Below are 14,838 nucleotides of genomic sequence, written 5' to 3' on the forward strand. Positions count from 1 at the left end.
TTTTCTGTCTTTGGGGCACAGCATACTACACCAATGAATTGACGGGCTCCAGAAGGTGTATGTGTGGATCTCATTATATTCATTAACTTCTCTTATCATCGTTCAATCCTTGTTAGTACCCTGATTCTAGATTTGATTCATCAAAGTCATGGCATCGTCTTCAATATCAACATGTCGAGCTTTCAGCCAGCTATTATAAAGTGTCGCTTTTTACTGTCAATTCTCCAGTAGCTCTTTGGTTTCCTTCTCAAAAAACATCGATATGGCGTCAACATCCAGCTTCACAAAACCTTCTCAAATAAAAAAAGGCTCGACCCCGAAAGCGCCTCAAACTCCCTCCATCCATATTGCCACAGATCTTCCATGTCCCGCCGACAAAGACACTGGCCCTATGCCTCGCCCCTCTTACTCCGTTAGCGATATCTGCCGCGTTCAGAACATCCTCCTGCACTTCGTACCGGTCGAGCTGGCAGATGTCATCATTGACCTAGCCGAGTATTGGCCTTGGGTTGCAGTTTCCCGAAACTCTTTTAACTCAGCTTATTCTGCGTTGGAGGCCCCCGACAACAATGCGCAATGGTGTTTTTTGGTCACTCCAAAAGTACCCTCTATTGAGCGTGCCGGTGTTAGCGTGCCTACTATGGTAAAAATGGTTAAATTCTTCATCAAGTCTTACGAATCTTGCTATGAAAAAACCAAGGAATCTAGAGCAGGTAAACAGTCATTGCTTGTATTTCCAGATGAAGTCTGAAGATAGAACAGCATCAGACGTCACAAGCAGCTATACAACTTGGTTTGAGTCCATGATCCTTCGACATGGGGAATCCATACCAACGTACGAGAGCCCCATACGTCCAAACAACTGGTTCTCCGGCCTTGCTGCTCCTCACCCAAAATATCTTAATGACTTCCAAGAGTGTGAGCTTGCTGGTGCGCCAATAGCTAATCCTATGGATGACCAAAAACGATGGCACGTCGCAACGAGTTCTCCGTCGGCAAATCCTGGCTCAACCGGAGACAATTCACAAGGATGGCATGAGGTCACTTGGAAATACAACGACCCAGTGCCAACCGAAGCTGTTATTGAAAGCAGCAACCCAACCGCTCGAGCTTCGACAGGTGCGGGGTTTGTTAATTCCCTCTCCGTTGGCGACCAAATAGTGCTGATGGCCAGAGCATTGGTAAGTGGCATTTTCAACACTCGCTGGGGGTCTTTACGCTGAACTGACTCTTATTAATGAAAAGTCCCCTGGTTGGATTAATACTGTCTTCAACGTGAAGGTTGAAGTTTATTACGCTTTTTCATCCTCTTATTTTTGAATAAGTTATGGCCTTGGATTTTTGTCTGACTAGTATGAGACTGTGCATGAATTTTTTAGACTACCTTTTTTCCAGACAGCTGATTACACGTAGAACTTAGAACTAAAAGCATAGACTACGTAGAAGTCGATATTTTCGGATATATCATGGGAAAATTGTGTTTATTTTTAGAACACTTTTGTTCGGCTGGTAGCTGAACAAAAAATTATGGGTCAGTCCAAACTTCGAGGGTGGCATGAACCAAATATTTTCGTCGAGAAAAGCGGCTTAAATATCAGCGTAACGTCAAATATATTGTCTTACAAAGGGATTCATCCCCCGGTCCCCTGCTCCCCTGGCGATATAAATACCAATCGTATGATGTACTAGATCCTAAAAACATGCAGAAGAGGCCACGATGAAGACGGTGAGGTAGTCATATTATACAATTACATTTCCAATACCGTTGATGTTACAGTGCGTCATTGCAAGAGTTATGGTTTCAATTCTCGGGAATCCGGATCGAAAGATATTGAATGGAAATGAAGGCTCACACAGGGCTGTAGATTGGTGGAAGCTCTACACCACCTGCCAAGGCGTCCTCTGGCTGTATATTAATCGCACGCACCCCGCTGTCGATGTGCTGAACAGGCTGGGACAACAGCTCGGCCGATGATACTGTGCTGGGAGGGGTGGTAGCTTGGGGAATGATGATATTAATGACCCCTGGATTGTGCCTGGCCACAGCACTTTGAATAGTTTCTTGAATAGTAGACAACCGTCTGTTCTCTTCATGCGACAGTGGTAACGAGCTGTTGGTGGAGTTTGCTACAGCAGTCAGTGGCCCCGAAGTAGAATGGGTTGGAACCTGAGTCTGATGGAGAGCCATCAATTTTCGTGAATGTAATGTATTTGGGGATGTGCTCGCGACACTTTCCGATGGTGAAGTAGGGGATGAATTTTCCACGGTCCGCGTAGGCGTAAATGGAAATGGGGTAAACCTTTGTTTACCTGACGTAGAGTAGACTAAAGGTAACAAAAGGTCTGGTGTCAGGAAAGATGGTTCTCGTAGTAGAGTAGCAGGAGAAACATACAGGATGGTGACTCTGCATCAATAGGTTCAATACTCCGGGGAAAAGGAAGAGGTTTTTGCGAGGCTCGTTTTTTCCTTCCACGAAAAATGATGAAATGAAGTACCACAAGAGTAAGCACGACACCTCCAACAACTCCCCCTACAATTGCCCCAATACGATGTTTGTGGGAAGATGCAGAAGGCGAACGAATTGTCGGATCAGTTACTCGAAAGTAGTCAAACCAAATAGTCCCTTCCCCAGGACCTGCATTGGTGTTCACCTTCACCATGGTAACCTGCAAATGACTGAAAAAATGAGCTTCAACGCTCAAAGGCGTAATGAATATTCAGGCGTACTGCTGTCCTACATTCAAGGTAGGTGACTTCCAGAATTGCTGATTAGGTGTATCACCCTGACCAGCTTGAGATGACATTTGCTCGGGAGGTGCCCCGTCAACCGAGTAATTCGAAAGAACACCGCTCGACGTTATGTCGATTGTGCCATAAACAGTAATTGACGTTCCTTGTATGGAGTCGCATGATTTAACCAGCTAATCGGCGAATAGATTCATTTAAAGCTCACCAAAGAAATCCACAGAAAAAGAATCCCCCACAACCGTAGAACTAGCGACCGTCTCATCGTGCTCTATCGTGGAGCCACCTTTAATCCATGTTCCATTATAGTGAACATGAGATAGATCCTGGTCGTCAATAATAGTTTCGGTCATGAAATTAGCGGGAAAAAAATAGGGAAGGGAAGGGAGTTTCGTCAGGTGTAGATGTCCATTGTGGACTAGTATATATAACCTCAAGAACCTTACGTTGGAATCGCAACTCCACCGTCAGAATGCAGTGCTTTATGATAACGATCGAAGAAAATGGTTGTTCCTAGGGTTTATTCTTCCGGACTTCAACGCAAATCAACATTATAAGGCGATACCGGTATGTTCAACTTACATCAGTCCCGATGCTTCGTCGGCTTGCAGTACGCGACTTATTAATCTTAGGATTATTGGTATTAGTATTCACCCACTTGCATTGTCTTGCAACAAGGCCTTAAGGTACATGCACCGAATGATAGTCGTGCTCATGCACTTGATTGCTATCGACCTTAGAAGGAAAGGATGGGTGGTACATTAACGGGAGGTCGAACAGATGCCGGTACTGGCGGGCACTTTTAGAGTCAGTGATAGTTAATCAGCGAGATCAACAGGTGGACTCGAGGTTTATATATAGAAACTATTTCAAGTCAGTTACCTTGCTTCGATCTAACATCATGTAGTTGATATTCCAGGATGATTACTGTAAAGTGGATGTCTAAGTACGGGTATATATCAATATTGAGTGATTCCAAATTGTCAAATTCATGGAAGGAGGATCCTGAGAATCAAGACGGTATTCCCGACCGCAGATAAAATGTCACCAGCCGCCGACGCCACATAGATGATATTGAGATATCAGATACAGTTACTGCGCACTGTACACGGGTGGAAGTTCCTCAGGTTTTGGGACGTTGACAACTCGCAGACCGCTGTCGACGTGTTGGATTGGTTCTGGTACCCATGCCATTGTCAATGAAGGATTTGTAGTCTTGGTATCCTTGCTGATGGATGGCCTAGAGTTAACAGTAGGTGGATGGGACGTGGAGACAGCAGAGGACATCGATGGCCGTTGGTTAACTGCCAAGGACGATGCATGCGCCTCGCTGTTGTAATACAGAAGTGATTGACCCGCCGGTACACTATAGTTTGATGGAGATATCGAGCTTCGAGGTATTGATGAGGGAGGTGGCGGACGGTAGCTCGATGGTGAGTTGGTCTGAAGTCCTGTACCGTTCATAGTTGGTGCAAAATTGGCTTGAGAATTGCCAAGAGGTAAGGGCATATAACCCGGCGCTAATTTACGTCGATCAAAAAAAGTGTATGGGCGTCAAATGGAACACATACTTTGAGTAAAGCTCGCATCAATTTCAGGCTTCGGAGGCCTGGTGACCTCGTGCCTGAAATTACGTCTGCGCCGCCGAACTATAAGATAAATGATAAAAAGAGCCAACAATGCGATAGCAGCAACGATGCCCCCCACAGCGGGTGCTATATTACCCTTCTTGTTCGTTGGCGAAGCAGCAGGTAAGTTTGATGAAGTCTCGTTGGGTGGGTTGGAAGGTGTAAGCGTTAAAGCTGATGATGTGGATGGAGAAGAGGTCGAGCTTCCGCTGGGGGTATTGGATGTCTGGGAAATCGCATCAACCTGAAAGAAGTCGAACCAGACAGTGCCTTCTCCCTGATCAGGTACAGGGTTCACTTTAATCATCGTAACTACAAGATTGCTTGAAGACGTTTAGGCTTCAATACCAAATGGAAAGCGTCACATACTGTTGCTGTGCACTCAATTGTGGTGATTGCCAGAAGGGCTGCTTATATGTATCTCCTGAACCTGCTGGGGAGGTGAACTGTTGCGGAGGAGCTCCATCAACAGAGTAGCTAGTCACAACGCCCTGAGAGGTTGAGTCGATAGTTCCAAAGACTGTAATTCTCGTTCCTGTCTTAGTCTCTCAACAACATGAACCTGTCACCAAACAAGCTACACGACGTACCCGTAAAGGTTACGCTGAAGGAGTCCCCGACTTCAGTTGAGCTAGTCACCGTCCCTGCATTCTCATGCGATGTTCCACCCTTGGTCCAACCATTACCAACGTACTTCACTGCAGAGAGGTCCGAGTCGTCGATTATTATGCTGGACATGTTTGTTAGCAACGAGGATCAAAAGTGCAACCAACATGCCTTCTTTAAGTATATCCTTGATTATTTTTACACCCTGCCATGTCTGTGAGACCGAAAGCGTTAACGCCGCAAGGCGTGCTATATGCAAAAACAAGCTAAATTCCCATGATTGTAAGATCGAATTTAACTGTATCACCTAGCACGATAAGCCTGTTTTTATACAGATAGGTTTGAAGGCGGCACCAAAGAATTATCAACACCATGCAGATACTTTACCGCTGAGAAGTACCGACAGGTTCGACCCAACATCCTAGTTGTGAACCTACTAAGGCATATTTTGGTTTTCGGAGACGGATAATATTCGCCGGCATCGTTACCAGATTTGGCTCAACTTTGAGCCTGCCGTGTTCACGTTGTGTTTAATGAGCTTGCATTAGGTCGACGGTATCCAAGATCCAAAATACACACGTGGATACCCAAAGGGTGACTTGAATCTGTAGTGGATTCGGGTTGAATTGTCCATCATTCAAATGAAGCGAAAATTCTGAAAAATACAGGAAGACTTTAAGGTTACTCTGTCCAAAGCGTAACAGTAGACGCAAAACCATTAATGTTGTCCTGCTGGTGGATGACCCCAGTTTTGTTGATGCTGAGCTGGTATGTCGATGCGACAGTCGAAAGGCTACAAATGTTGATATCGGAGCTGGATTCGATATTCGCAATCTGAGATTGACAATTCCTTGTCTTTATACAATCTTGGGAATAGTTCTACATGCATATCAGAGAGATTGGATGAAATGAGAAGTGAGGCTATTTATAGACAGCACAGAGACTGACCACGAAAAAACTGTAAAGCCCAGCGCCTAATAAAGCAGTCACAAGTCAACCACAAGCACACTTGGCGTTATATATTTACCCTTACCAAAGATTAGAATGCGTTGGGAATCAGAGATCGTTAAAGCCCAAGAATGCGAAGAACTATCGTATGGGCGAGGATCCTTGTAATAGGGGTTGACATTAAATGGCGTTGGAGCGGGTGGTTTAGGTTGATAATACGGCTGTGTTGAGTCCAATGAGCCTTCAGCTCAAAATTAAAAGGGGTTTGGACGCATACACTTTCGGTCTGTATCAATCCCATATAGTGATCGTGTGCACCGGCGAGATTATACTGGTAAAGAACAAAATGTTCTGCTGGTGAGAAAGAGCACAAGCTGCGCAGTTAGTGGATGTCAAGTAGGCAAAATTGAATGCAAGCGCCTACACGCAGTCCCAACCATCCAAACCGGACCTTGGGACTCCGACAATATTCCTCTACCAGCATATACCGTGATCTGTTTTTCTCCGGATAAGTCCAGGTCATGATCTGCCAGCCATACCCAAGTTCCCTGAAGTATATCTGTCAAAATCACAATGCCAGCGTGATCGAATTAATCTAACCTCAAAGTAACCTGTCGCCAACGGCGTTATGTGAAGGGCAAGGAACGCAGCATAGCAAGAATCGTAGCCTCTTTCTCCAGACTTGGGACAAGTTGTCCCTTCAAGATTCGTCCCACTACCTAAAAAATCGTTATCAAAGAGATTTAATGATACGAACAAGCAAACGTACTACCGGCGAGCCTAGATAATTGTTGATTAGGGTCATTCCAATATAAATTCAAACACCCACCTGATGTGAGTATCCCACATCCCAGCAGCAGCCTTCATACCTTCCGGTTCTCTGACGTTCCACTCAACAACGACGGCGCCTGGCGCAGGTCCAACAGTAGTGAACACAACATCCGTAATCTCTGTAACCCCTGTCGCTGGTTCCTGTCCCCGTTCCCCGACTCTGAACACAACCTGAGGGGCGTCTTGATTTTGAAAGAGTGGCCCCTTTCCGGCCAATACAGACCAGCATTCACCCACAAGCCGCGTTCCCGCAGGGATAGTCAATGTCGACGTAACAATATAAAATCCAGCATCAAGGAAGATAATTTTTTGATCTGAAAACTGGGCCAAGTGTCGCCGTTGGATTGTTTTTTCAGACTGTCGTTGGGTGGCCACGCACCTTATTGAACAGAGACTGGAGGGCCTCGGTGTCGTCGGTGATGCCGTCACCCTTCGCACCATGGTCTCTCGCGCTAACGAAATCCGATGCATCATACTCTTCATATTGGGGATGCCCACGACTGACAATTTTTCCTTCGTCATCCAGCAAGGAAGATGCCTTCACAAGCGACGGCACTGTTCCCTTCAAGAATATCCCCTTCCCATTGCCGCTTTTGTACACATTTCCTTGCACCCACGTTTCAATAATTTTTGTTTTCTCTGCGCCAGAGGTTCCTTCGAGGACGGTGGATCCGTTAAGCACACCCACCGCAACAGGTACATCGGTAAATTTAGCATTGCTGATGACTAATGAGCCAGCAAGGCTGCCGTTGGAGGGCTGTGATGTCCTCACAAAGCACGGCGTATTGGTAACAACCGCGTCAATAATAGCCTGAGCGCCTGTTGTCTAAAATAACATTTCGAGTAAGCTTGATCATTCTTGAGTCAGTCCGACAAGAGAGGCGTATACCTGGGCCTCGGTAGTAACACCTCCGGTAGCAATATCGAACCCAACCTAAAAACACATTCACTTCCTTCATTCCATTGCGTAAGTGAGGGCAGATTATTGACCTGGCAATTATTGATTTTCAGGTCTTGATATGTCCAACCTAGCTCTAATTGTTATAAGCAGTCCCGCGGAAGTAAATGAAGATGTACCCCAATTCCACAAGCTATAGACTCCTATTTGTGCGTTATTAATGGTAATATTTCGTACTGTGAACCTTTACGAAGCGTCAGCGGGGTCGATTTTTTTGTGGGACAAAACTGACTGTTGGTTTCCTCCCCATATCCCAAATTTGCCTGAATCATTCTAGCTCTGACCCCATGGTCTTTAAAGAGACAGTCACAGACCTCCATTGAAGACCAAATCACCCATAAATCCACCACTTACTTGAAAGTGAGCATGAAATACGGCGCATTAGGAATAAAATCTCTGACCTTCCATTTTCCATCCAGATTCCTGGAAGAAGATGATCAAATCTCAAGATATATGCGCATTGAAACTGAATGACCTTGATGGGCGGTATTCGGTGCAGTTGACATTTCAAAGACAATGTTGATGAGGGACGTGGCTTGGGCAACTTGCCAATGTATACCCGTTCCTTGTTGTTTTTCTGGAGGGACCCTTTTCTAAAGTTCAGTGGTTTGAATAATATGTATTCTGGTGTGACGTACTGCCTAACATCAATCACAAAGTTTCTGATGGAACGGTGACTTGAGGGAGGAAAAGTAGTTCAGTAACCTTGGTGGAGGAAAAGGGCCAACTGCAAAAACGTACAAGTTATTCGTTGCTTGAAAGTATTGTGCTCCTCCTCCGCCTGGGATATAGGGGTTTGCATCTGAACTTGTATCTAAGCGAAAGATAGAAGACTCAAGAGAAAATGAAGGCACCAATGACTGCAAAGCCGTTGAAAGATTTTGCAGCCAAAAGGGTCGGCGGCACTTTGGCATCACCAATAAGTTGGGTATAATAGTAGGGGATAATTGGGGCCGATATCAGGTAGATCCTACAAGTGGTATATCGATTCGTTATCATTTTGATAGCAGAGCAAACTTGAGATACCCTTGAGGGAAATACACGACAGCCGGGGAAACGCTTGGCAGAAGTTAGGAGACAGAAACAGGCGAATAGTGGCTAACTGTTGGCACTAACGTTGAAGATGGACAAGTGCCGCCACCACATCGATTCTGCTCCCTTATGGCCCGACTGAGACAAGATGGTCAGCTTAAGTTGAACGTTTTCTGGCCCCAGTATTTAAAGGTCGAGTTCCTAACTTGATGGCCATAGTATCATCGTGTATGCCGTCTCCGACCGCACCATAATCCTGTAGGATTCAGACAAGGTGATTGAAACAGTTAAAATCCAAACTTACTTTGACATTTCTGAAAACTTTATATGTAGATGGATTGGCATTAAATGGAGAGATGCCTTGATGTTTAATTTTCTCCATCCAGAATGGACTGGATGATGTTGTACTTCGTCCTTGATTTTCGTCCGACGATCTGGGCCCGGGAGAAGCGATAGACTGCCATTTTCGAAGGACAGTTTTCAGTGGCATGATTTTGTTGTGTAGGTTGCGATCTGAATTGACAAAGAGAGACGAAATATGTGAATGCAGAATCCAGATAGCCACTGTGGCAAGTACTGTGACACGTGAAGGCATTCAAAAAGTCATTAATATGCGAAACAATGGGTTCTCTGCTGTCACAAAATCGCGTTCTTTCAAAATGCGTTGAACCATTTTATGTTATGATATTCGGTGGTAGGTATATGCCCTGAGATCCCAATGAGATCCCAATGACAATGCGAGGAGGATGAAAACTTTAAAGCAGAGCGTGATTCATTGCTTCTTGTATTATTGTGACGGTTCGGTTACCGTCCACGACTTACCACGGCCGGCCTGGGTTAGGGTTCCCAGAGTGACGGGTGGTCAGGAAGTAACATGGCATAGGTTAATGGGACAGATTAGTCCAACGGTTGCGCGTGGTGCAATTCCCGCGTGGTTCTATAGCGAACTCCCTGTGACTTGGGGACCCGTTCACCGGCTTGGGTCACCGGAAATATTATGTAATTCGTCACGCTCGGGCCCTTCCGCGCGCCAAAAAATTCAGAATTTTGTGCATTTCATTGTGCTAAGTTCTCCGAGCATCTCCCGATCGCCCGCCTTGTCACTCGCGGTCACCAGAGTTTGGCGGGTGCATAGACCCTCAGGTCACCAGCTTTTCGATGTCCGACAACTTTTTAAGTAACTTCGCGGCCATCGGCGGCATGGCCATCTTAATTGGGCTCCGCCGCGTCATGTGACGGTTCCCGCGATCCGTTCACGGTCGCGTTTTGGAGCTTCTGCAAACCGTTTAAATGTTGAACGTGAACAGTGACCCCAGTTCAATCTCGTTTAATATGGGTTGGATAGTAATGGGTATAATTATATCTTATTGTATGTACCAAACTCAATTTTAAAGCCTCAGACTTTTGCAAAAAAGACTCATTAGAGCCTTCAAAAATTAATATTTACACCGGTAAGAAAGGTTTACTTCTGCTCTGATAGTACTGTATTCACTATGTACATGCTTTTGTGTGTATGCTGGAGTGTGAACTGCTAAAGTATACATGCAAAGAGTGCATGCTGCAGTTGGCACATAAGATTGTATGCAATCTCCTCATTTCTTGGAAATAATTCAACTAGTTATTGTTATGATCACGTTGACCCATGTCAGTACTCATTTAAACGGCTGAAAAGTGAAGTAAAAGTACAATCTACATCCTGAAACACAAATAATTCACAGATGAGACTCGGAATTTTGCATTTTCACCTTTAAATAAGTCATTTTATGCTCAAATTTAGGCAAGTTGATGCTTCCACTCCTTGATATTAGGCAAACGAGGAAGGACAGATTAGTCTGACTATATACAAGAGTATAGTGTACTGATTTAGATGTTCTTGACATTACAATTTTAAAAAAATCTTCCAAATCATTGAAATTGATGGGAAGCGGGACTTGCGAGTTTCACTGCGGTTCTATTTTCCCGTGATGTTACAATTATGTAATGGGGTATTTTAATATCAGAAGTCCGATTGAAACCCAGCTGTACAGACCAGCTGCCAGCTGGTCAGTGGAAGTCAAACGAGTTGTTGTACGTTGCTCACGTCGCGCGACGTGCACGATATGTACCCAGCTATCAAGCGCTCTCCAGACGTGGAAATTCACGGCCACGTATGCCGAACCAGATTCCTGTCAATGCTCTCAGAGTCCGTGTCCAAAAACCCCTACATTCTCTCGGTTAGACTTCCGACTTACCTTTAGCTGCGTTCCCGAGCTCTTTGGTAAAGGTCACCGATGCGAAGAGTAATCAAATAAACTGTTTGGAGATCAGAAATGAACTGAAAACATTGTCGGCAGAATCGAGGGTGCTTGGTATGTATGGAAGATAGTGGCATAAGTGACAAGTGAGTACAGTGTCACCTCATTGACAGTAAGTATCTGAATCCTCACTAGGCCTCAAGCTCAACCTCTTTTCCATAATTACAAAGCTTCAAAGAGTCTGCAACCAGTACGATTTTAGTCATTACCGCGCCACATTCACGGGCCCCGACATTAGGCAATGCCTTCGGCACGACGTGCAAGGCAAAACACCACCAACTATTTATATCACGGAGAGGAACACGGAAGACTGTCCGTCTCCCACACATGTGTCTACCGCATGAAAGGTTCTATAACCGGACTTTTCTACGAGTCACCAGATGGATGTCATCAATGGCTTATCCACTGCCATTAGCCATGCTTATCATAGCCGGTTCGATCGCCATCGCCCGACATTTACGCTCTCCCTGGTATTTAAACCTTGTTCTTCCACGATTCGCAATTTTCAACTAAGAATACCTTCAGTGACAAGTGTCCCCAATGGCATCCTATTCCTCTGGAAGTACAGGTCCCCATGAAAACAGATCATCATTACGCTCAGATTCGGCACCCACCTTACCAGGCGAAGTTGTACCTGAAGATGTAAATGACGTCGAAGTAGTGATGGGATTCAAAAATAAAGGGGAAAAGGAGAGAGAGAGCAGGGAGGTGGACTCAAACGACGATGTGCTCTGGGTGAACTGGGATGGTCCTAGTGACCCACTCAATCCAAAAAAGTGTGTCACTACCAACTGATATCCAATTATTCACTAATAAATTTCATCAGTTGGTCGTACAAAAAGAAATGGGCAGCGACTATTGTTGTCTCATCATTCACATTCATATCGCCAGTTTCCTCGTCAATGGTTGCACCTGCGACAGAACAGGTGGCTCAAAAGTTTGGTATTACCAGTACCGTGCTCATAGCTATGACGACAAGTGTTTTCGTTTTGGGTTACGGTGAGTTTTAGAAACATCGAACTTTGCACTTTGGCTGATTTTTTATCAGCTGTCGGACCTCTGGTTCGTATTTTAATCAGTCGAAGACAACAATTTACTGAAATTGATTGCATGGTTATAGTTTCTGGGACCTCTGAGTGAAATCTATGGTCGTTCTCGAGTTCTTCAGTGGTCTAATCTTTTCTACCTGAGTACGCCTCTCAATTCCTTCACTTTCCAAATCTCATTTTTGTTCTTCAGTTTGGAATATCGCTTGCGGCTTCGCTCAGAGTAAAAACCAACTGATAATTTTTCGCCTATTGGCTGGATTAGGCGGCAGTGCGCCACTTTCGGTGCGGTCCCCTTTGTATGCCGCAGCGTCATTCCTTACTCATGATTTATTTTTCCGCGTCATAAATAGATCGGTGGAGGCGTGCTTGGAGACATATGGCATGCTGAGGAAAGAGGAAGGGCAATCGCGATATACTCACTGGCTCCACTCCTTGGACCTGTTATTGGGCCCGTGTGTGGTGGTTGGATAGCGGAGCGTTCAACATGGAGATGGGTGTTCTGGTCAACAAGTATTGTGGATGTCCTTGTTCAGCTCTCGGGTTTGTTCTTCCTCCGCGAAAGTGCGTTATTTTAATGACAATCTCTTTCCCATTCGTTAACGCTAACACATTACTGCTATAGCTTTTGCGCCATTTATACTCGAACAAAAGGCCAAGGCTATCCGTCAGGAGATGGAGCAAGGTGCTCGGGCACATCGAGAAGTGAGGACAATATTTGAGTCAGCGGAATCGCGATCGTAAGCCTCGCTGATATCGCAATGATTGTTGAATATACTCACGCTGATACTTCTAGATGGCAGCGCATATTTGCGAAAGCATTGACTCGGCCGTTCCAGCTCTTTGCCTTCGAAACCATCGTTCAGATTTTAGGCGTATACATGGCCTTCGTGTACGGGATCTTTTATCGTATGTCCTGTACCCTGTACCCTTCGACAGAGTCGTGCTAATTGATTTTTCTGCTACAGTTTTCTTGACCACGATACCAGTCATCTTCAGGAATAACTATCATGAGGGCCCTGGGATTGGAGGACTGCACTACATCGCACTCGGACTCGGCCTATCTGGGGCATCGCAACTGAATGCAAGGTTTATGGACCGCATATATGTTCACTTCAAGAAGAGGAACAATGGTGTGGGCGAGCCTGAATTCCGTCTTCGTGAGTTGTCATGTTAATTATATTACTGCCATCAATATTTATTTACATCTTTAATATAGCAACAACCATCCCGGGTTCCTTGATTCTTCCTTTTGGGCTGCTTTTGAGCGGTTGGGCTGCTGAGAAACAGTTACATTGGGTGGCTGTCGACATTGTACGTCTTCCAGGATTCTTTTGCGTCGTACTGTGGCTAAGTAATATGTTCTCCTAAGGGTACTGCGTGTGTTGGTGGTGGTATGATACTCGTGTTCCAGGGCATTCAAACCTACGTTGTCGATACATTTACACTTCATGCAGCCTCTGGTGCGTCAGTTCATCTTTTAGGTGTTTCGTGACCTTATGATTTCTTGTTTTTAGCCCTGGCAGCGGTCTCAATGTTACGTTCGCTAGCCGGATTCGGATTCCCGTTGTTCGCCCCTGCCATGTATGCTAAACTTGGATACGGGAAAGGAAATACCATCCTAGCGGCTTTGGCCATTGTTTTAGGTTGCCCTGCGTAAGTTTTCTTCTTTCATCTCTAAAACGTTGTAATCTCTAAACCGTCCGTCCATACGTTACAGGCCGCTTCTTCTTTGGAAATACGGCAAACGAATTCGCATGAGTAGCAGATATGCCTCAAAACAGACACATCCGCGATCGCCACCCATCTCAGCCGGTCCAACTCTGGAAGCTCCCCAACACGACCACAACCATAACGAAAAGAAGAGTGCTGTTTAAGACGGCGTATACCTGTTAGGTCTGCCTCGAGGCTTTTGCGTAATGACCTCCCATGACTATGACGAGAAGAAGACAAAGACGAACAATTTTATCCATGATTTTGCGATTACGACCATGCTTTTCCGGTTTCTTTCTTGCATTTTTCTTACTTTAGGTTGTCATAATCACTTTTAGCATTGCTTTTCGAGTCTTTCATCCCCCACGGACTTACCATGGTGTATTTCACATAGAGGCGGATGATAATTATCGCAAAAGGTGTATCTATAGTTCTTGCATGTATTTTAGTGACTTATCGAGGCAGATCAACAGCCGCCTCTAATGTTATTGTAACAGCATTATCATTAACGGCGACATGTAATTGTACAGCATACCTGTGGCGTGGAACTGTGAGGGATATTTTAATCGTCAATTCTGGGAAATATTTGGCACATGCAAACTATCGGCCGATGGCACCCTGTAGAATACAGTCAGTGTGTTGCTTTGAAGGTCATTTCGCTGCTCCGAGAGTGACTTTATCGTGTATCCGCGCACTCGAAGCCACCATTAGGTGGGCACGCGATCGGAAACGGCAACAAATTTCTTCGATTACATCGTCGTGTGGGTTACACATGCGTGCAGAATCGACTTCTGGCTGAGCCAGACTGGGTCTCACATCCACACGTTTTATTAACCGTTTATCCAGGGAATCATTGCAGTGAGTCATTTCTGATATGCTGATAAATGAGCCGACTTATAAAAACGGGATGCAGGCTACTTAAAATCCAAACGTCGCCCGCGGTGTCTATATTTGCAGTTCAAGTTACTCAGTACGGTCCAGTAGGAATCCTCCCTTGTACTTGATTGCGACTTGGTACTAGGCCGCCAACATACTC

At 45.2% G+C, this 14,838-nt stretch overlaps 5 protein-coding genes across 5 annotated transcripts; 2 read left to right on the forward strand and 3 right to left on the reverse strand.

Annotated features, from left to right (window-relative positions):
• Window positions 1-262: 262 nt before the first annotated feature.
• On the forward strand, window positions 263-1,320 carry JR316_0011891 (uncharacterized protein; the record flags this gene model as incomplete). The annotated part of the gene is made up of 3 exons (XM_047897532.1): window positions 263-713; window positions 763-1,181; window positions 1,246-1,320. 3 exons carry the CDS (start codon window positions 263-265, stop codon window positions 1,318-1,320), a joined length of 945 nt encoding a protein of 314 aa, XP_047743941.1.
• Window positions 1,321-1,849: 529 nt separating this feature from the next.
• Window positions 1,850-3,099, reverse strand: JR316_0011892 (uncharacterized protein; the record flags this gene model as incomplete). The annotated part of the gene is made up of 4 exons (XM_047897533.1): window positions 1,850-2,310; window positions 2,394-2,677; window positions 2,729-2,894; window positions 2,955-3,099. 4 exons carry the CDS (start codon window positions 3,097-3,099, stop codon window positions 1,850-1,852), a joined length of 1,056 nt encoding a protein of 351 aa, XP_047743942.1.
• Window positions 3,100-3,838: 739 nt separating this feature from the next.
• JR316_0011893 (uncharacterized protein) lies at window positions 3,839-5,112 on the reverse strand (the record flags this gene model as incomplete). The annotated part of the gene is made up of 4 exons (XM_047897534.1): window positions 3,839-4,266; window positions 4,318-4,697; window positions 4,744-4,909; window positions 4,965-5,112. 4 exons carry the CDS (start codon window positions 5,110-5,112, stop codon window positions 3,839-3,841), a joined length of 1,122 nt encoding a protein of 373 aa, XP_047743943.1.
• A 1,208-nt stretch (window positions 5,113-6,320) lies between these two features.
• Window positions 6,321-9,239, reverse strand: JR316_0011894 (putative glucan endo-1,3-beta-glucosidase; the record flags this gene model as incomplete). The annotated part of the gene is made up of 19 exons (XM_047897535.1): window positions 6,321-6,476; window positions 6,529-6,647; window positions 6,698-6,708; window positions 6,758-7,080; window positions 7,139-7,585; window positions 7,649-7,693; window positions 7,750-7,787; window positions 7,837-7,901; window positions 7,950-7,980; window positions 8,032-8,066; window positions 8,119-8,140; window positions 8,193-8,305; window positions 8,356-8,394; window positions 8,459-8,519; window positions 8,572-8,687; window positions 8,744-8,776; window positions 8,834-8,887; window positions 8,956-9,005; window positions 9,054-9,239. 19 exons carry the CDS (start codon window positions 9,237-9,239, stop codon window positions 6,321-6,323), a joined length of 1,944 nt encoding a protein of 647 aa, XP_047743944.1.
• A 2,344-nt stretch (window positions 9,240-11,583) lies between these two features.
• JR316_0011895 (Efflux pump vrtL) lies at window positions 11,584-13,966 on the forward strand (the record flags this gene model as incomplete). Its single annotated transcript, XM_047897536.1, has 13 exons — window positions 11,584-11,819; window positions 11,870-12,042; window positions 12,092-12,105; window positions 12,164-12,233; window positions 12,283-12,374; window positions 12,443-12,653; window positions 12,715-12,829; window positions 12,886-12,998; window positions 13,058-13,249; window positions 13,309-13,403; window positions 13,462-13,552; window positions 13,607-13,745; window positions 13,810-13,966. 13 exons carry the CDS (start codon window positions 11,584-11,586, stop codon window positions 13,964-13,966), a joined length of 1,698 nt encoding a protein of 565 aa, XP_047743945.1.
• Between the last annotated feature and the right edge of the window lie 872 nt (window positions 13,967-14,838).

The sequence above is a fragment of the Psilocybe cubensis genome, chromosome 11, assembly GCF_017499595.1.
Source record: "Psilocybe cubensis strain MGC-MH-2018 chromosome 11, whole genome shotgun sequence".
Classification (NCBI taxonomy): Eukaryota; Fungi; Basidiomycota; class Agaricomycetes; order Agaricales; family Agrocybaceae; genus Psilocybe; species Psilocybe cubensis.